At 33.4% G+C, this 22,137-nt stretch overlaps 1 protein-coding gene across 2 annotated transcripts in view; it reads right to left on the bottom strand.

The window, feature by feature from the left end:
* Nucleotides 1-22,137, bottom strand: part of Pcdh10 (protocadherin 10) — a 59,321-nt gene that overhangs the window by 3,311 nt on the left and 33,873 nt on the right. The window contains exon 5 of one of the 2 annotated variants that reach the window (XM_055625963.1): nt 11,961-13,134. The exons of the other annotated variant lie outside the window; for it this stretch is intronic. Within the exon in view, the coding sequence (XP_055481938.1) occupies nt 13,115-13,134 (20 nt within the window). The 3' untranslated portion in view covers nt 11,961-13,114. Of the gene's footprint in view, nt 1-11,960; nt 13,135-22,137 lie in introns of those variants that run through there. 2 annotated transcript variants of the gene reach the window in all.

The following is a 22,137-nucleotide window of genomic DNA, read 5'->3' as shown; positions in this document are numbered from 1 at the left end:
GAGCTTTCAGAACCTGACAATAAAGAGATCTTTCCATATGTTTACAAAGGAGTTAAGAACCCTTCAGAAAGACATGATTTATGAAAACATTCTACTTCAGAAAACAACCTTTTGACCCTTCTCAAACAATCTAAGAATGGAGAGTTAAGCAGCTGGAGAGAATGGAGAGACAAGCAGCTCTGGTTCTCAGAAAGCTTGAGGACTGGTTGTTCAGGCCAGTCTATTGGCTCTGTTCTTCTGCCATCAGATTCAAATGGTTCTTCTGACTCTACAGGATTTTATCCTAGTTACCATTAACTATCAACTTGACATAGAGTTACACAGGAAGAGAATCTCAACTAAGAGATTGCCTATATCAGATTGGACCATGGGCATGCCTGTGGAGATTGTCTTACTGATTGCTATTGACAAAAAATGTCAATACCCAATGTGGGAGACACCATCCCTAAACAGGCATTCCTGGATTATATAAGGAAGCTATCCCAGACAAGTGTGTTAGGTGCAAGCTGCATTCCTCCATGTTTTTGTCTTGTTCTGGTTTGAGGTCTTGCCCTGATTTCTCTCAGTGACGGATTGTGTAAGCCAAATCACCCCTTTCCCCCCTTATTTGTGTTTTATCAGAACAATTTACCACTGTGACAGAAATAAAACCAGGACAGGTAGCAGAATTCCAAACCCAAGGCCATCCATAGCCCTACATGTCTATAAATGTCAATCTGTCTCTGGATAAACCACTTTTAAGTAATGTTGCAGACAAGATACACTGTGGACAACATTTCTCCAACTGCTCAAACAAGTAAATTTTCCTATTATGTGACTGAGTCTCAAAATAGACAATGTAGTATGGCTGTGTGCTGACAGATGTGTTCAGCTCAAAGTGCACATGTGTGAATGTAGGAACTTTCAGTCTGCAGGGTTTGCCTTCTATTCCTTTCTACCTTACTTATTGAGACAGTCTGTAACCGAATCTATAACTAAATTCAGTTAGGCTGGCTGTAAAGCAAGCCCTGAAGATGGTTCATTTCTTCCACAGTGTTTGGATTACAGGTGTGCACCAACAATTTCATCTTAGTGCTGGGGATCAAACGTAGGTCCTCATGTTTGTGTCACAAGCACTTGTAAACTGAGCCATCTCCTTTGAATCAACAATGTTGAGCTCTTGAAAAGAGAATCAATTAAATTTAAAGTCCCGCAAGATGCTAGACAGTTTAGATGGGATAAAGTATGACTTTCTTAGAGAATATTAACTTAAATTTTGGAGTGGGAGGTGAATCCTTCTTTGCTAGTTAGAGCTCTGCAGTACTATAAATCTATGTTTTCTGTATTTCTATTTTCTATGCCAATGACACACATGTCTTTCAGTTTTCCTTGTTGTCAATGCCAGAGAATACCTATCAAATGCATGTTTTTGAAGACTGTGTTTCAACGTCTCCTATTTTCTCTTGACATGCACCTTTTCATCCTAGTGTGACATTGCTGCTTCTAGAAATTTTTGCTCATCTTCAGATTATAAAACCATTTCAAGGTTTTAAAGATCTTAATATGGGGTTAGAGTCAAGAGCCTTCAAAACTGGCATGGTTAAGGGGGCGTCCAACAGTACTGTACCATTGTTTACCTTCTCTTGGTAACTAGAACCTAGCCAAAAAGGTTTTATTTGTTTGCTTTGCTTTGATTTGTTTTGTTTCTATCAGAAAGGGCTTGGCATAATCCTTTCATCTTGTTCAGAAATAAAATTGACAACCAATGTCTTGATCATCTGAGTTTAAGGAAGATAATGTCATTTTGTTCCTGAATTCAACCACAGTGACACTCTGTGTGCTGTGTTGTGTCCACCCAGATGTTATCAGAGTATGTGACTGACATCTTTCTCTTTTTCTCATCTGTCTATCCAACATCAGGTATATATGTTATCTGCTTCCATAACCTGAGTGAAGAGCTTCTGTACTAACTAATAATGTGAATGATTAGGAGTTTCAAGTACCCTTTCCATCCCTTCTTAAGTTTCTTTGTGTATTTCACTAAATCAATTGAACTATGCTAAGCACTCTTGCAAAAAGGTTATCTCCAATATTAAAACCTTCTATCTTAGAGGGAAGCTCATTGAGACACAGCATATTTACAAGAAAATAAAATAACAGTGTGTTCTAAGGCACTGGTTCTCAACCTGTGGGTTGTGACCTACACAGAGGTCACATATCAGATATTTACATTATAATCCACAACAGTGGAAAAATTACAGTTATAAAGCAATTTTATGGGTGGAGGACACCGCAACTGGAGAAGCTGTATTAAAAGGTCACAGCATCAGGACGTAGTTTTCAGCTACTGTTAAGGGATGGTGAAACAGTTCATCTCGTAAGGAAACTTCTTAAGCCCAGGTAGTAAACAACTCAAAATGCTTCAGGAAGTTCCCTGAACTGAAAAAAATTCCAAGAATCTCTCTTTTCTGAAGATTGCATTAGCAGCAGACACTGCTGAGAGCCATTCTGGAATAAGTAGAGACCCGACCCCTCCAGCCCCCCAAAAGCCTGGAAGAAACAGAGATCAATGGAAAGACATAGTAGCTATTAAGACCAACTGAGTCAACTGAGGACTCTTTCCCACTTTCTGAGCTTCCTGCAGGATATACAGTATACTCCTGGTTTCCATCTTTTTTGAGCTACCACCCATGCTGAGATGGGCCTTGGTGATGAAGCTGTCTGAGTCATTTCTGTTTCTGTTAAGAAACTCCTCACCCATATTCCTGTAAATGATTCCAATAAAACTCATTCGTTCATGAAGTTGGATATTAGTGTTCTCTGAACTTTGGTCTATTAATTCCCTATCTGAAATGAGCTGACATTTGTTCATGTCTCCCCATCAATATTGCCACCCAACAATCTCAGTTGCTAGGGTGCATTAATTAAAATAGTGAGGTTTTTTTCTTAAGCCAGATTCTCAGACCTATTCTTGGTGACACAGCAGTTCTTCAGTATGGTTTCCCCGGGGAAGAGGCACTCTTGTTTATTTAACTCTAGATTTACTTATTCAATATCCATAACATGTGCCATTAAGAAGAATAAAAATATGTTCCTGAGAATATTTCATTTTAACATAACCCTGAATACCCAATATGGAAAATTTATTCTCACATTTGAGCTTCTGGTTTAGAAACAAAATAGAAACACGTAAAACAAGTGTTGATACTGTAACTTATTTGTATATGATCAAATACAGTTGCTCTTGATGTTTCAATGAGAAACAGACACAGAATAGAAAACTAGCTTGAAACAGGTTGAGAATTCAGAGGAAAGTCAATGCGCTTGATTAGATGTGAAAGTTATGGTCATATTCTTTGATAAGTCGACCAATGTTTATCTTGTCTTTTTGTTCATAATATTAGGACATGTATAGCAGCAACAAAGCCCTCTTCTGTGCTAAAATAGTGTTTTTGAGAAGAACTCACAAAGAAAATACACAAAACTGGTATCAACTTCTACTAAATGCTACCAAAGGAGAAGTGAGCTTAGATTCAAAAATATGAATAACTGATACCCTTAAAATATTTAATGAAAAAATATTTGAACTCAGACTAAAAGAAAAGAGAAATAAGTTTCACAATTGTTATATCTTTTATTTGCACTAACTTTTAAAATATTAGTTATGTGGTGTTATGTGTATATCACAAAAGATGACAGAGAAGTTGACTATGTCTTTTTCTTCAAGCATGCTTTCTTCTATATATGCTTGACAAATTATCCAGATATTATAAAGTTAAAAATATTTAAATTTGACTTATGACACATCCAAGGCCATTTCCAAGCAAATATAATTAATGAAAAGGTGTTAACACAAATAAAAATTTAAATAATAATCAGCAAATATAATACAAAGAATTATCAGAATGTAATTAGGCTAATTAGTATCATTTGCTCCCAGGGAAAAAAGTATAAACTTAAAAAAAAAAAGTATAAACTTTTCTTGCATTGCTCATATATTTTGCCTTTCTGATCTTGAGTAGCTAGCACAGCAAAATTTAAATAAAAAAAAGAAAACTGGAACTCATTTTTATAAACAAGATTACATTCCCCCCTAGACACATTTTCTTTTCACTCTGTCCTTTACGGGAAGTCTGATTTCCATAAGAATAACAAAACCTCATCTTTTATTCTGTCCCACCCATTGTCAGGCAAATGGCCATCTATCAGTGAGTCACTAGGATCCACTGATCTTCTTAAAGATCTTTACAGTCTTTCTGTTTTCTCTATTTTCATTAGTTTGGCCTGAAATAATACTATGTTACATTATTACCCTAGCTTTAAGGTCACAATCGCCTTAAAATAGGCCAGTGTTTTTATCTTGTGAAAGAAAAATTGAATGGTGAATAGTTATTATCAGTGTTTGTTTCCATCATTATTGTAGCATGTGACTCTGAGATAGACTCTTCTACTGGAGCTTTGTTGGAAATTGCTTCTTTCATTCGATGAGAAAGTGAATCAATGGGTAAAGTGCTTGTGGAACAGGCCCAGGGACATTAATTTGAATCCAGAGTAACCATGAAAGTAAGCCAACACAACACATTGGCCCTTAGCTGCAGCACTAGTAGTAGGAGGTAAAGGGAGACAGACAGAACTGAAGGGGGGCAGGGGTGAGCTTGGTATTCAGTGAGGGAACTTAATTGCGGAGTGATGAAACCATCCTATGTTACTTCTAACTTCTTTCTACACGTGTTCTAAAACACCAATGTGCACACACTACTCACAAATGCACTAAAATTGTTACATACAATAAAAGATTGTATATTGTATTAAATCTCTTCGCTGAGACCTACATTTTAAAAAGCTCCAATGTCCCTATTGACATCACAACATTGTTTATATCTGGAAACTCACTTCCATCCTAGAAGCAGTACATTGAGGCCATAGTGTAAGTCTTGACACTACCAAATGACTCCATGAAGAATTACAAAGTGTTTCATGTATCTAAATGGTCAGATGTCAGTGTCACACAGTTTTCCGTCATTCTATTTGTTAAAATTTTAGGAACACTGTAATTCAGAATCAGTGCGGCATCTTCGAAGTGAGTCATGATTGCAGACTTTTTCACTGAGATGTTGGAAATTTGTCCAGGAGCATCCCTTATTACAGACAAGTGTCTGACAACCGCAGTACACCTTCAGCCCTGTGTACACATCTGTGCGTTTGCAGACCCATCTGGAAAGACATTCTCAGCAGGTCATTTAATATCATTACATTTTCAAACCAATAAAATTTCTGTTTATAAATGTTTTATTTAGGCATACCGCATATTTTTGTTAGATTTAAACTAAAATCACAGAATTAATATGCATTTTCATTAACTTTATAGTTTTCAATTCCTCTCTCTCTCTTTTCACACACACACACACATACACACACACACACACACACACACACACCCTTTTCTAATTTAAAGTTACTTGGTATGTTGTAATATTTACTATATTCCTATGGTTCTTGTAAACCTGTTTATAAGTGATAGATTTCTAATCATATCAAAATAAATTAACAGTCTTAGAATTATAAATGAAAGGGGAGGAGGTCCTCCCCTATCAGTGGACTTGGAAAGGGGCAGGGAGGAGACTAGGGAGGGAGTGTGGGGTTGGGGAGGGAATGAGGGAGCAGTATACAGCTGGGACACAGAGTTAACAAAATGTAACTAATAAGAAAAATAAAATTAAAATAAAAATTAAGAAAATACAAAAGAACACACACACACACAAAGAATTATTATAAGGTGTTGAAAACCCCAAACCTGCTTAGTGCTAATAAAAAGATATAGAATACTTGGGTAACTTGTTTGGTGTTCTAAAAACTAGCTTTGTGCTTACTAAAAAAAAAAAAAAAAAAGAAAAGAAAAGAAAAAAAACCTCCATCACAAATGACACACTTTTAAGAGGAATAAAAAAAGGATTGGAGAAATTTTGATTATTTGTTATTTCATTATTAATTGTATTTAAAAAATAAGGACAAGAAATCTTTCACTGGGCTGGAAAGATGGCTCAGAGGTTAAGATTGTTTGCTATTTAAATTTGTTTACCAGTACCACAGGAAAAATTACAACTGCCTGTATTACAGCTCCATGGGATTCAGAACCCTCTTCTGGTCTACTCAGGCAGCCGAAAATACATGGCATATACAGTCACACAAAATGCACATTCCTACACAGTAAATAAAATGAAAATCAATTTCTAAAAAGAAAAGAAATTTCACTCATTTTAGAATAAAACTTACTTTCTGGCTTTTGTAATCCTCCACATGAACACCTCTGTCTGCTTTTCAGTTTTTTTGTTTTTGTTTTTTCTTCCTGTCTCTCATGCTACAGAGAAACATTTCAAAAAGCCAAGGAAAAGAATCGGGATTCCCATTCACATAACGTGACTGCAGTGTTAATACAGTGTTCTTTGTTTCCAGGAAGACTGGTTTAAGAACTTTAGAATAATCATCAAAGGAAAATAAAGGGAAAAAATATCACATATTATCATCATCCGCATGATGGTCTTACTTAAATTTCTACATAAATTAATAAATCCATTTAAAATGGAAATGTTCTTTTGTAATTTGACTACTGATTAGTGTGGGTTGTATTCTTTTAACAGGAAAATATAAAGGAATTTACTAAATTCAAAGGAATAAGCAAATTCTAGCAATGTTTTAAACATCAAAGGATAACACTAAGGAAGCAGGCTCTTACCAGGCAGGGGCCTTCAATTAGAACTATTAAACAGTCCAATTGCATCAAGCAGATACTGAAGACTGCCTTAAGTAATTTTCAGAGTGAATAGAAGACGTGCAAAAAATGATAATCATTATGTAGGAAAGATTCTATCAAATGTTCAGTATTTCCAATAAATATTGGTAAAGGCTAATGGTATCAAAGGCTTATCCCTTTGATAAGCCTTTCAGATTTCTATTTTTCAGTTGTAGGAATAAATTACTAGGTCAACCTCTGTGGCTTAGTAAGGCTGCTCCTCCTTTGGACTTGGAAAGGGGCAGGGAGGAGATGACGGAGGGAGGGTAAGATTGGAAAGGAATGAGGGAGAGGGCTACAGCTGGGATACAAAGATAAAAAACTGTAACTAATATTTAAAAATAAAATTAAATTAAAAAGAAAGATATAGTAAAAATAAAAAAATTACTAATCTTGTCTTATGGAAAAACAAATTAATATGTCAAAGTTGACAATGATGCTGAAGGTTGACCAGACCTCAGTTAGTGGTGAGTTTGTTTCCTTATCTGCATTCTTCACACAGAGAGACAGAGCTGATAAGTGAACATACAAAGAAGTGTAGACTCACCTCAGGTATTGAAATTATTCTCTCTTAGCTAAAACTCCCCAGTAGGCAGGGATGTTTTTCATTTGTATATTTGTGTTCTACAGTATATAATATCAGTGACGGTGATAAAACTTTAAAAATAATAAAAACTGATGCTAATAATAACAACCTACCTTTAGTTTAGCACTATGCTCTGAATTTTCTATAAAGGAGCTCACTTAATTCTCAGTAAAAGTTCTGTAATTAATAATACTTATCCATATTGTACAGAGTAGAGAGACTATCAGAAGTGAAGCAACTTTTCAAAATATTTTTGCTCACTTTCTAATGCACGAAACATTTTAGATTTGAAATAGAGATCACATGGTTCAATGTGTTGCAAACTTTTGGGGAAATGTTCCATAGCAAAATTATTGTACACTGTTTTGCTCATATGTCTGAAAAATTTTAAACTGAACTCGTGTCTTCTCTATGAATGATGTGCTTTGGTACACATTGTGTTGTAGTTATATTTTCTTGCTGTTATTATTTCGCCTTATATATTTTCCTGTTACTATTTATTCTAAATTAATTTCAGGATCAACTGATTATTTTGATTACCTTTTTCTATCATTTCACCACTATACATTTTCTCATAATTTATTTGGTTTCTTAAGGAACTTAAGAATTTCCGTGAAGAAAAATATAATAATAGATCCTTATGATCTGTGATGGCAAAAAACTTGGTCAGTAAATAGAATTTTTTACCTCTAAAATTATTTTCTTTGTTTAGTGGAAAAATTGCTGATATGGTCTTCAGAAAGAATGACAATAGGGATAAGAAAGATATAGGCCATCCATAATTATTACCGATGACATCTCATGGAGAAATATCATTCCAATTCATTCTTTCTGTAGTAAAGAAGTTCAAAGAAAAATAAATGCCTAGCCCTTTAACTTGCTGCCTTATAAATGAAGCTCTTATGTTGAGTGTGTGAGGTTGAATTAATGAAAATTGGTTATACAAATTGCACATAAGAAGCAGAAGCACATTTTATTTTACTTTGGCTTCATGAGAGCTAAGTTTTTATTGAACTAATTTAGATTATTCCAATATCATATAAAACGTACCTCTACTTTCCATTCATACTTTCTTCTCTGAAAATTATACAGATATGAATTTTTATTGTGTTTCCGTGAACTTGGACTATGAAGTGATTGGTGTTTCTCATTTTAAATAGTGTTCTTTATTGCCTAAAGGCACTCATTTTATGTATGATTTATATGTTAATCTTTGTGAATCCTTGATATTATTTCAAACCTTTTAAGTTAAAATAATCCAGCACTAATTAGAAAAAAATGTCACTTTTACGACTTGTTGGGGGTAATCCTGAGATTCATGTAGAACTGAATGCGCACACTCAACCTGTAAATATGACAAATCTCTTCAAAGTCAACCATATGCTGTTTCAAGTGATACATAACTTTGAACAGATGTCCCTTAGACCTGCGATATTAAGACTGGAATTACTAAGTCAGCATCACACGTTTTTATATATAAGATCACATTTTGCCGATGGTTTTATTCAAAGCTCCCATGACGTCAGTGGAAGATCCATGCATGGAAAGATGGTGTGATATGTATCCTAGTTTTATTTATTTTGTATGTATACAGCAGTATAAAATAATATATTACATTTACACACATATTACTTATGTATGGTTATAGCATTCACAGTAACAACACTGGAATTAAGACTGAAACTCATCTGTTATAATACCCTGTTTTCACTCACAGATAATTGTCTCAGACATGTCCGTAGAACTGAAGCTCCCTGGTTACATTCAGCTCAAGGACATATGGATGTTTGGGAAATGCGAGTTCTATCTTCCAGAATTTTTTAAGTTGCATGTGAAAATATTTTCTGCATCAGGAGTGCAGTCTTTTCATACTCCTCAAAAACATCTGGAGAGGAAAAACTTCAAACTAAGCATCTGACGAGTTTTCAAGAAATAATTTTTTTTTCTAATTTTACAAATACTTAAAAAATAACAGTGATTAGAAACACATGCATGCAGACTAAATGTATTAGAATCAAAGTCATATTATTGCCTGCTATACTCTGGCGGCACACAGCTACTAGCATTCTGACAGAATGCTAAGATCTAAAACCTAAGCCACGTGTTTGCAGAAAAATTCTCTACTGAACAGTTTTAAAGATTACTGCATAAGGGTTTTGTCCGACTTCTCAGAGGGATATTTCTTGAAGTACTAACAATATACAAAATAACTTTACTACTTTAGGATGTAAAAAATATTGAATTTAGCAATATTCTGGTTTTCCTTGTTAAAAAGAGAACATAAAAGGGATATTAATGCAAAGTCTTTACCACTACAAAATTAGACTTAAGGAATGATTAAGAACACAAAAAAGGTGCAGTGTGAAAAAACAAGATTCCAGCAAAATCATTGAGTATACCAATATTAAAGTATTGGTGAGTTCTATGGGTATTTGTGCCCCACATAGATACAAGGGGAAACTAAACACAACGTCAATATCTTTCAGTATCATAAATGCCTTATCTATCTTGGTAAACATTCACCATGTTCAATTTGATCAACTGAACTCCACACACAACTTCACAAGATTCTAGAAAGCCTACTTGTGACAGCCTATATGTCCAGAACTGCAGAGAATATTTCTTCCCTTCATGGAAAATCAAAAGAACTCCAACATTTGAAAGAATGTGAGGACAAATTATAGCACAACTAAAACATAAAAAAAAATTAATAATAAATTTTTTATATACTATATAGTTTCTAATTCACAATGCTTGGTAAAGGCATGTGTTAGGTATTTTCCTGAAATTAAATATACATATTTCCTAAAAGGGAGACACATTTATTTTATTGACATTGTCTTATCTTTAAATTGATTATGATGCAATATTTATATACTTGACTTATGGTGATTAAAAAATTATGCTCACAGAAAAAAATTATAATTTTATATGTGGGTGAAAAATTCCTAAAAATTGTCATTTGACATACCATTGAAACCGTACAACACTCTTTCCACAGGAAAATTTTTGAGTTTTACTGCTCTAAAACTAATGAGACTAAATAAGGAATAAATTCCATTTTTTGTTGGAAGTATTTTATGGATGAAACACTGTCTAATACTATTGTTTTCTTTGAACATGTCACAATAACAGCAGACTGGGTATTAATATGATCAGCTTAAATGTAAAGTCTACACTAACTCTTCTTGATGCAGTTGATGAAGCTACCTATATAGTATTTCATTACTTTCTTGTCTCACTGTTCCTTTAGTTTTGTCATTGAAACATAATATTTTATCCAATTCACTGAAATTGTACCTCTGCTGTAGTTTCTAGTTTATTATGCATGCAGTAATTGATAAATGATACTAGCATTTAACATTGTGTGTTTAATAATTTGCTTTCTCAAATTATGTATGTTTTGGTAGAATGATGATACAATTAAAAACTACAATACAAATTACTCTAGAAAGTTGCTATCATATATAAAAATAGCTAACACACAACTATATGTTAGAAAATCATGTAGAAGGTATATTGCATATGACATGAAAGGTTTTAAAAAACATTTTAAGTCGAATGAATTAGTACAAATATTGTAATGTTAAGTGAGCATGAAAAGATGAATGTAGATCTTAACCCATGCTTGTAAATTGAAGCAAGAATGGATTTAATTAATACTAAGTGATTCAACAATTTTTTTCTTGATTGAAGAGCAATTAGAAAAAACAAACTTTTTAAGTTAAATTATATATAATATTTTCTTACTAAGATAGTCTATGATGTAGTATGCCAAACATTGAAGAAAAGATTGCTACGGCACCCAGTAAGTGTATGTGCTTTTGAATCACACATGAACAATTCATTTATTTTTCAACAGGCCTTCCAGAGACAGAATTCTGTTTATATTATGTTGTTATAAGCTAATTGATATTATGATTTATGATTATATAATTTAATAGCATCAAAAGGATAATACGGAAAGCGCCAATGACTACATGTATGCATTTTAATGATAAATCTTAATTAAAAGTCCATTTTAACTCATATGATATTAGATGGATCTCATTTGTGAAGGGTTAAATGTTATTGTATTCTTTAGTGTTGTTTAGCTCATACTTGCAGTGAGCATATAACCACATCAAAATAAAGGTTAACATTTCAAAATGAGCCTATAATTTGGGCTTGGTAAATCATTATATCATTCTGGAATCTTTTTAGAGGGCAGTTAAATTTAGTCCATGATATGCCTTGACGAATCTCTCACATTCTCTAATTTTTATCCCTCCCCTGTTTCAACAAGCGACAGACAACAGCAGAAAAAAATGTGAACTAAAGGAAAATACGTCTTTCTGAATTTAATAATTAACCTTGTTGACATGAAAGTAAAAGACAAAATTAATTTTTCAAGACTGACCAAGGAAGAATATTATCATTAATAAAACACTGACTACATTTAAGCTATAAAATTTTACATATAATACTGTAACAGTAATGTATCATGTTTCTATCTCCAAATTTATTTGACTTTTTAAATTTAGAGATTTTTTAAATACTTTATTGTTAATATGTACCAGCTCTGATAATTATATTTATATACCTCTATATATTTATATAGAGTTATAGATTTTATTCATGTTTACTTAAGAGTCACAAAACTATGTAAAACTATGTAAAATAAGATTCTATGAATTATATGATGAGAACGTCTTAAAATAGTAATCTTCAGTTACATATTTTACACCACGAAATGTACAGACACCCAGATTTTTAACTAACAACAAATACAGATGAATTTATAGTTTCTTTATAAAAGCTTTAAGTGATGCTAAATTCAAAGCCGTGGAAATAGAATCGGAATCATGTAGACTGCTCGATGTTTTGAAACTACATCTTCTGTGCTCCGCCTGACAATATTAACAGCTACATCTTTGGCATTGAAAATTCACAATGAGTTCTTGACAAAGTTTTGCAGCTTAGAACTTTACTTTCTTTTAAAGAAAGAAAAAAACAGGTTTGAGAAAGGTATGAAAATTAGGACAAACTATTGATGGTGTTTCTCAGTTAATCTTAGGGACCCTGAATTGCCTTCTGTTTTATTGTATGATGAGGGCTGTATGAATCCATTTAAAAACCAACTAATTTTTACCACATCTTAGGAAAATTATATAATATAATATATATTTTATATTTATTTAGAAGCTTTGAAATAGTACAGTAAACACTTTGCAACACGGTGTATAAACTACAGAATGTCTTTGATATTTTTGTGGGTCTTTAGAATACAACATTTTTTTAATAGCCCACAAATGAAAAGAACATAGTCACATCTCTCTTGTAAAGTTGGGATAGTTTGGGGAACACTTGGTCACACAAAAATAATATAAAACAGTCAAGTTGAAAACAGTGATATTGCATTTATAATGCACAAATTTCTTTTATCTTGATGACTGGCTTCTCATGGTGAATATAAACATCTAAAGGGCTCAGTGACATTTGGAGAGAGAAGGGTAGATAGTGCTGTAAACAGGCACACACTGATCGGAGAGGCAACGCCGGTTGCCTATGGAGTTTCTACAGTCTGCACATTTCAACTCATTTCTCAGGCCTGCTGAGAGCAATTAGGTCCTACACGTGACCACGATGACTCCGCTGGAAATCTAACACTCAGCTACACACAACTAACTGGATGGCCAAGATAATGAAGTTGAAAAGTTGATGCTTTTGTTGGTCGACTCTGTGCAAATCATACTGCTTCGGGTAAGCTGCAGAATTGACTAGCATATCCTTTTCCGTGCTGTGAAAAAGAAAGAAAAATACTCTAAGAAAAAGTGGTTGACGTTTGGATTTCTGCACATGAAATCATACAAGAGGAAACTTGGGGTAACCCTGTGTTGGACCCATGTGGTGTTGCAGAGATGCAGAACCATTTGAGTTTCTAGTAGTCACTGAAGTTCAGTTGTTTGGCATTCTGAAATTTACACTTCTGACTTTTACAAAATGCATTGTGGATCGGAACTACATATTTAACATAGCAATCACAAATTATGCAAAGATTAACTTTCAATTATCTATAGAGCAAGTCCTGCTTCTCTGTGTATTTATAATGAAAGTTTGGAAGAAAAATGTGTAAACATTATATTGCTAGAACAAATCTTTTTTAAAAAAATCTATCAAAAATTGTGTATATAATTTAATTTAATATACTTTAAAATTATTTATGTTTTAATCTAAAGTTATTGGAAATACTTATGGTATTCAAACACTCAATGATGACTCACATTTTGTAGTTTCATTTTATTTCACTTTTAACATTATATAATGGCTACATTGATCTAATTATCTAAAAATCTTTCCTTAGTGTATTATTTTGAAGCAGCTTTGTCTATAATAAGAATCAGTTTTCTCATCAGAATTCTAGTAGCAAAATGAGGGAAAATATATCATCTCATGTTTCCAGTCCTATAATATATGTGTTAAAAAGAACAGTGACTAGATTTAGTTGTTTAGATTTATGATGTTATATACTTTACTTAGTAGTAATATTAAAAGATATTTCTTCATAACTTTCAGGATATTTGACCTTGAAAAATACCAGAACAGAATTATATCAGTTAATTAAGAATCTAATATGAAAAAAAATAAATATAAAGATGTACCAAATGTTAAATAATTCAGATGAAATCAAACCAAGCAGAAATATATTTCATCAGAAACTAAGGATTACAGTAAGGAATGGAATGGAATTATTTTAGTCTGGTGAAACGTCTTTTCTTTTAAACAAAGTATAATATGTTGATCAGTTTAGTTCTTCTCTGATAATTCTACTACTTTCAAGTAGATGGTTTATTTTTTTTTTCAGTTCCTTTGGTATGATCCTCATACATATAGTTCCTCAATGACTCAGTTTCTGATCATTGAAGCAGTTTGCACCTTCTCAACAGTCAGCACACATGCCCTCTGGAAGTATAAATATCAGACATTCCTGTGGACAGAAATTAGATCCAAAGTGAGGATATATATGTACTGCATAGTAACAATGCCAAAAGTTGACAAAAATTGTTTTCTTTATTAATACAGTGATTCCTTGCATGTCGTGATACAGTGCAGTACATGTAACACTGGACCGTAAACTGGCTTTTGTTACATGTGTATAGTCATAATTTTTCACAGGGTGTTATTTAAACAAATAAAATTGACTCTTTTAAAATTTATTATTATTATCATTTATTATAATTTATTCAATTTGTAGCTAGGCTGTGGCCCCCTCCCTCATATCCTCCCAAACCCATCCTCCCTCCCTCTTCTCCCCCTACACCCCTCCCCTAGTCTACTGATAGGAGAGGTCCTCCTCCCCTTTTTTTTTTCACCCTACCCTATCAGGTCTCATCAGGACTGCTTGCATTGTCTTCCTCTTGGCCTGGCAAGGCTGCACACCATAGCGGGAGGTGATCAGAGAACCTGCCATTGAGTTCATGCCCTGCTCCCCTTACTAGGGACCCAACCAAGGAAAATGCATGGTTAGAACCTATAACCCCCCTCAGATGTAGCCCATAAAATTGGCTTTTTAAATAGATCTAATAGATCTATATAAAGATCTATTATAGATCTATTACTAGATCTAATAGATCTAATTCTCACTTTAAATTACTCTATTTTGATACATGGAAATTTAAGTAAGTATGACACCGTTTATTTATTACAGTCAGAACTGAAAAATTATTTAACAGGTAAGGCTTGTACAGCCAACGAAATTCAGTTTACAAAATATATTTATCAAAGCACTACAGTGACCAGAATCACTGTCTGAACTGGAAATAATGGTGCATGATCCAGAGAAAAATATTCTGACTTCAAAACTGTTATTATGTTTTTCAAAATAACATGATTTTCACTGCAGTTGCCTACCTTCCTTCTTTCTTCTACTTTCCTTTCTTTCTTTCTTTCTTCCTTCCTTCCTTCCTTCCTTCCTCTCTCTTTCTCATTCTTTCTTTCTCTCTTTCTCTCTCTTTCTTCCTTCCTTCCTTCTTTCCTTCCTTCCTTCCTTCCTTTCTTTCTTCCTTTCTTTCTTTCTTTCTTTCTTTCTTTCTTTCTTTCTTTCTTTCTTTTCTTTCTTTCTGTCTTCTTCTCTTTAATAAATTTTATTCCAGGAGTTTAAAGACAACAGAAACTCAGTAACTCGGTGGTACTGTTATTCTCAACATACAACTAATTCATTGTGTGGAAAAAGTGCTTCTTACATTAACACAGAAATGAGCCAATGGGCCAATGATTTAACTAGTATAATGTCATTTTTATTAGGTTAAAATACCTCTGGTAAGTAAAGTTACTGGAATATATAATTTGTGTTCAGAATACAAAATAAATGGGTTGTTTATATTGTTCACAGACTGAGGATTAGCAAACATAATTTTAAAAACAGTAAATAAAAAAAAAAAATAAGCACAATATATGTGTTGTAATGGCTTGTGTTGCAAGCACATTCCTTATATTTTAAATCATCTCCCTGCTTTCAGCCGTTGTTTGTATATTTCCAGTTTCTTATTTTTAGCTCCTGTTACCCTCTCATTGATTGAAACATAAAAATCTTCAAGGTGTGATCAAAGCGGGGAGGACAAGGAAGAAATTCTGCCTATAGTTCCCGAAGATGTAGACACACCTATTTTCTTTTGACACTTTTCAGAGGTGAATTTAACCTTGAATGGTCATAATTTAAGTGCAATATGTACTGACTGAGACAAGTGTTAAGCAGGTGGTATTTAAAGTAAAGCAATGGCTTTCCATAGTCAGTGCTAGTGACAGAGGCCCTAATAATGATAAAATTATTATAACTTTCTTTGTGGGTGCTACTTCAGGGTAGGAAGAATTCATCATATACATTGATGCTCTTAGCTCACTGACGTCCTGCACAACACCGAGTGATCAAAGCCTCCTTGGAGAATTTATCCTCTAGCTTTTCATTTTTCAAATGTATTTTTAAAAGCTGTACCTCAGTGTATGCATTGAATCAGTTGCTTAACATTGGATAGTTTTTTTTTTCCTTTTCTCTGGGATCAAAAGAATCAAGGAACTGTTTGTGCTTCTTTTATACTCTACTTTTTAACTGCATTTTTATTTTTCTTAGTGAGTCACAGAAATATTTCATTTTTCACACTTATCTTGACATCTGAAGTAGAGATGAAGAAATATTCTGAAGAAAAAAATATTCAAATTTATACTCTTAGAATTTAGAAAGCAGCTTTTAATGAATTGTGCAATAGTATTTTTTTTATGCTTTAAAACCTTATTGGTTTTCACAGCAAAGCATAATCACAAATTGTAAGAAAATTTAAAGCATTTAGATTAACTAGAGTGATCATTAAACTAATCAAGCAATGACTGAAGAAGAGTGACTGTAATGTGCACAATATCACATAACAGCAAAATTATCATAACCAACAGAGCACGTGTGCCACATAGCTGCCTAACAAAAGCTAAGTATGTTATACATTACAATAGGTTATAAGCCAAATACTCACATTTCAACACTTGTATTACCAGAAACACAAATGAATCTCACACATTCATCTTATCACAGTAAAAAGCAAAGAACCCTAAAAAAAAAATAAGTTATATTGTTAAGCAGTCTTATCTGTTTCTGCAAGGGGAAAAAAAAAGCAACCTTCAAATATCTCCAATGATTGCGATGCCACTGCAGAGAAAATTTTCCAGGGGCTGAGATCAGTCACCTACTCAGAGCTCATTGAAATGTTTAATGAGCCTCACAGTCAGGACACTTTTCACACATAAAGGGAATCTAGCTTGTGAGAGTCTGAGCCCATTACCCCCTGTGGGAGGCTCCTACACCTGCCCTCTGTTCTCTCTGAAAAAGCATATCATAAACTTAAAGACAGTTTAAAGGTAAGTTTTCATTAGAGATTTGCCCAGTTGAATAATCAGTTCCTTTAACTTTCTTGTCTTATTTTTTTGAACTACTTAAGAGGAATCTCTTTTATAATTTTTCTAAAGACTTTTCTCCCTGTGTTTAACCCTATGTCGGAAAATGAAGGGCAGTAGTGTTCAAATGCTAATGGAGGGTAACTACTTAATTTCTCTTGTGACATTCTGTCTGCACACATTCATATTTTATATTTTATATATTATGTATTACTCTCTATCACCACATAGAAGAATACAATTTGATTTGAAGTCATGTGGCTGTATTTGTGTGTGTGTGTGTGTGTGTGTGTGTGTGTGTGTGTGTGTGTGTGGCAACTATACGGGCTTAAGCTCTATTTTTTTAAAGCTATTTAAAATACAGTGTATTATTTTTGTGACCAATGAAAACATTTCTATTCAGTATAAAGTTGAGTTTGCACCTAAATTGCAATGTTGACTTGATGTCCTTTCAAGATGAGTTTTTTTTTTTTCCTTTCATCAAATCATATGACCTTTATTGTAGCCTGACAGCAATAAATGATCATGCAGTATATGGGAAACAAGAGTGTGTTTGAAAGCAGCGTTGTTGCCAGAAATTGGTGAAGTCTTCATCTCTCGGAAAGAAAATTCTTTGAAATGAATTCCTGAGGCATTCCTTTAGACTATTAATGTAAGAGATATATAGTGAGGACACGTGTTTATCTTTAGTTGACTATATTATGTGCATAACGTTTAAAACATCCTTTATGGAGGACCCTGGGTAAGATGATCAACCCTTCCTCAGAAAGGCAAAGAGGACAGACAACAGAAGAGGGAAAACAAAACAAAACAAAACAAACAAACAAACAAACAAACAAACAAAAAAACAACAGGGAACAGGACAGGAGCCTACCACACAGGGCCTCTGAAAAAGACTCTCTCCATCAGGGTATCAAAACAGATGCTGAGACTCATAGCCAAACTTTGGGCAGAATGCAGGGAATCTTATGAAAGAAGGGGAAAGAGAGAAAGACCTGGATGAGACAGGAGCTCCACAAGGAGAGCAACAGAACCAAAAAATCTGAGCACAAGTGTCTTGTCTGAGACTGATACTCCAACCAAGGATCATTCACGGATATAACCTAGAACTCCTGAACAGATGTAGTCCGTGGTAGCTCAGTGTCCAAGTGGGTTCCCTAGTAATGGGAACAGGGACTGTCTCTGACATGAACTCAGTGGCTGTTTTTTTGATCACCTCTCCCTGAGGGGGGAAAGCCTTACCAGGCCACAGAGGAAGACAATGCAGCCAGTCCTGGTGAGACCTGATAGACTAGAGTCAGAGGGAAGAGGAGGATGACCTACCCTATCATTGGACTGGGGGAGGGGCATAGAAGAAAAGGAGAGAGAGAGGGTGGGGTTGGGGGTATGGGGGCTACAGCTGGGATACAAAGTGAATAAACTGTAATTAGTATAAAAAATAAAAATTAAAAAAAGAAAAGTAATTAGCAAATGCCTAAAATATGTGTAGAACAAGAAAGTAGTTACAGGGGAAAAAATCTTATTTTTGTTTGAAAATAGGAGCATATTTCCTATACTAAATGCTTCTTTTAGCTGAATTTTTATCAAATAATGCTATATTTTATATCTTGGATAATTAAGGAATATAATTTCTTATATATATGAGTTTAATAAATTCCTGTAAAATCACTAAAATACCTCTTTATTTTTAATAGTTATTAAGCTGAAATGTAAATCCATAGATATTTTAAAATACAAGAAAATTGTAAAAGATAGTTTCACAAGGCCGAAGTGGATCATTTCCAAGAAGAGAAAATTCATGGTAGCTGCTCTTGCTTCTGATCACTGCCTAGAATCAGCCCTTATTGCTGATATGCTCGCAGGTCTGCCATCATAAGCACCATATATAATTTAAAGAGAATGATTAAAATGGAATCTGGGCTCCATTTTCTCACCTAGCAATGTGTGATCAGTGACAAAAAATCTATTTATAACCATCAAGATAGCTTAAAATTCATGGAAAATTACAGCCTATAAAAACTTCTGAATTTATTACCTGGAAATTTCACAATTCAATTTGCTTACTGTGTGTTTTTAAATTGTATCACTATGATAAAGAATACCTCACCTATAAGAACAGAGGTGTTTCATTATTCAACTGTATAGGATTGTCACCAATCATCATAGTCAAACGGTTTTACACGAAGAACTGAGAACCTTGCTGTACCACAGATCCTCTCCATCAGAGATCTGCCCACAGATGGAGGACCCACGGACAGGCAGTATCAAGCCTGCATTTTATTTCACATGGAAATACTGTCCGTGTGGCTTACTACAGCCACGTGTTCTACTTTCAGTATTAACCGACTCATTATGAGAAAAACTACTGATGGTGCATTAATATCTTTTGATGGTGTCTCAAATTTTTTATGAAGAAGGTTTCTAACAAGACAAAACATTCGTTTATGAATATCCCATCTAGTAATACAGTGAAGATATGAAGAAATAAAGTATTAAACTCAAATTAAATATTAAAAAAAACAAAACAAATATGTATGTATCAAAAATATGCACTACAAACTAGACTTTGAAAGAAAGAAATCAAAGTATATGGTGCTTCTCTGTCTTTAGTGAACACTGTGCTAGGCTTCTTGAGAAAACAAACAGAGCAAAAAGACAAAAACAAAACAAAAAACTCCACATTGTTTCACTGGTTTCTTTAAGTTAAACTTAGAGACTGACTCAGTCTGACCATAGCTTAGTATATATTTTACAAAATAAAAATTTATATTTCTCCCAGTGACAATCAACAGTTTTTCTAACATACCACAGCACATTCAAATGTGGGAAGTTTTGTTCAAAGGTATTTTAAAACATTATTTACACTTAAACATACACTTTTACAACTTCAAAGATAATTTACTCGTTATACTTCCCCTCAATAAGCTAAAGGTAATAGTTCATTCAGGTTGAGAAATACTCCCAGTTTAATACAACTATAATTTTAAAAGGAATATCCTCAAGTTTTTTTAAAGTATAAATGGTTCTAAAATATGACTGATAATATTTACTGCCATTTAACATTTATATTTCGAGTGGTTTTTTTTTTTTTTTTCAAAACAACAAAATGAAATTAGTTACTTCTTTCTAAGATTTAAGTTAGCATTCCTATTCACTGCAGGGAGCATGAGAGATTTCAGAGTAAGATTGGCGATCTCTGTGTACACAAGGATTCTCCACCTAAAGAGAGCTTTGTGTTATTACATGGCATTCATGCCAACTCTTCAAGAACCATATGATTTCATGTTTATATGAAAACCAAGCATAAATTCAGCATCATATGATGCAAAAATAAATGAGTATTTAAAAATTTTTAAATGGTAACAATTTATTCATAGGTCTAATTTATTATCTATGAATTGCTTTCTTATGTGTTAATAGCAATTGAAGCACAACCTGGGAAAATTAAGCCATGAAAATAATTGGCTTAGTAAAAAGAAAATCCAGTACAGTGTATCCAAGCATCTTTTTCCAATAGCCAGTCAACACACATAACTTAGAACCTGTGCTTTTATCTATGGCTTCCTAATGTATTTGATGACTTTGGTCCCTTAATGTTATCTGATTAGGTCTAGATTAAGTGAGCCGATAATAGTTGGACAGGCTCACAGAAGAACTGAGAATATAGAAACCCTGGAAGCAGACCACAGGTGAATGCAGTAGTAACCTCCCTACATGAAGAAGGTTAGGGACGCCACCATTACAGGATTTAATATTCCTCAGCAGTATTGCCAGATAAGATACAGGGTGACCAGTAGAACCTGGGTCTCCAGTTAAACAATGAATAATTTGTTAATACATACATATCTTGCACATTATTTGTGTACCATACATTGATCAGGGTTAGTCAGTCTGGCAAGTGTTACGTCAAGGTATCTACTTCATTATGACCTAGATGTCATTGGTAACCATAAAAGCCAGAAACTTACTTTGTAATGCTAGTTTACTTGTGAAGCTTTTTACATGTCTACACAAATTAATACTGAGGTACTATGTAACAAAAACAGATAAGAAACCAAAATTAATTATCCAGAATCATCCATAGTCAATGACTGATTATTATTACAAGTAAGTATATGTTAAAACATATATAGTCACAAAATTAAGTTTATGTATTATTTGTGGGGAATCTTATGTATTGTTTGTTATGTTCACCTGTAATTTTAAGTGATGTGTGGTCTCGTGAGAGCTAGCATAGTTAATAAATGTTCTCCTCTTTGCACATTAAACATGATTTTCACTTACCCTTTTTGAAATGTAAGTCAAAATATAAAGTTTAGTGTCACTTATATCTTATATTCACCAACTCATAGCCTTATGTCCCTTCAATCCAATCTCAAATCAAATAATAAGTGACCTGAATACTGGTATGCTGGAAATCAAACAACCTTAAAAGGTTTAAATGCCAATTACTGAAATAATGTTCTATCATGCTTATTAAAAATTAAAGTCAATTTTAGTTATAATGTAATTAAATACCAAGTTTAGACCCTAAAACAGCATTTTTCTTTTATGACTTCAAAGTATATATTCATTTCATGTTTATTTTAATTGTTGCAAATATCAGATTTGTGGCAAATTCAAAAGTTGTATTATGCACTTAGAATCAATGAAAGACAAAACAAATTCAAGAAAAAGCTTAGAATTTCAATCATTCACCATTCTTGGTACCAGAAATAGATTCTAGCTAAATGTGTTGATATTGTATATTAGCATATAAATTACCTTTATTTTTATCAAAATTAGCAAGTGTAGAACTCAATAATATTCCAGAAAATTGGTTGCTGACTAATTATTGAAAATATTAGCAACCAACAAAGAATAT

This window comes from Psammomys obesus, unplaced genomic scaffold, assembly GCF_907164565.1.
Source record: "Psammomys obesus unplaced genomic scaffold, mPsaObe1.curated_primary_1811, whole genome shotgun sequence".
Taxonomy (NCBI): Eukaryota; Metazoa; Chordata; class Mammalia; order Rodentia; family Muridae; genus Psammomys; species Psammomys obesus.
The sequence above is the reverse complement of the archived record's forward strand: the minus strand, read 5'-3'. Positions and strand labels throughout refer to the sequence as shown.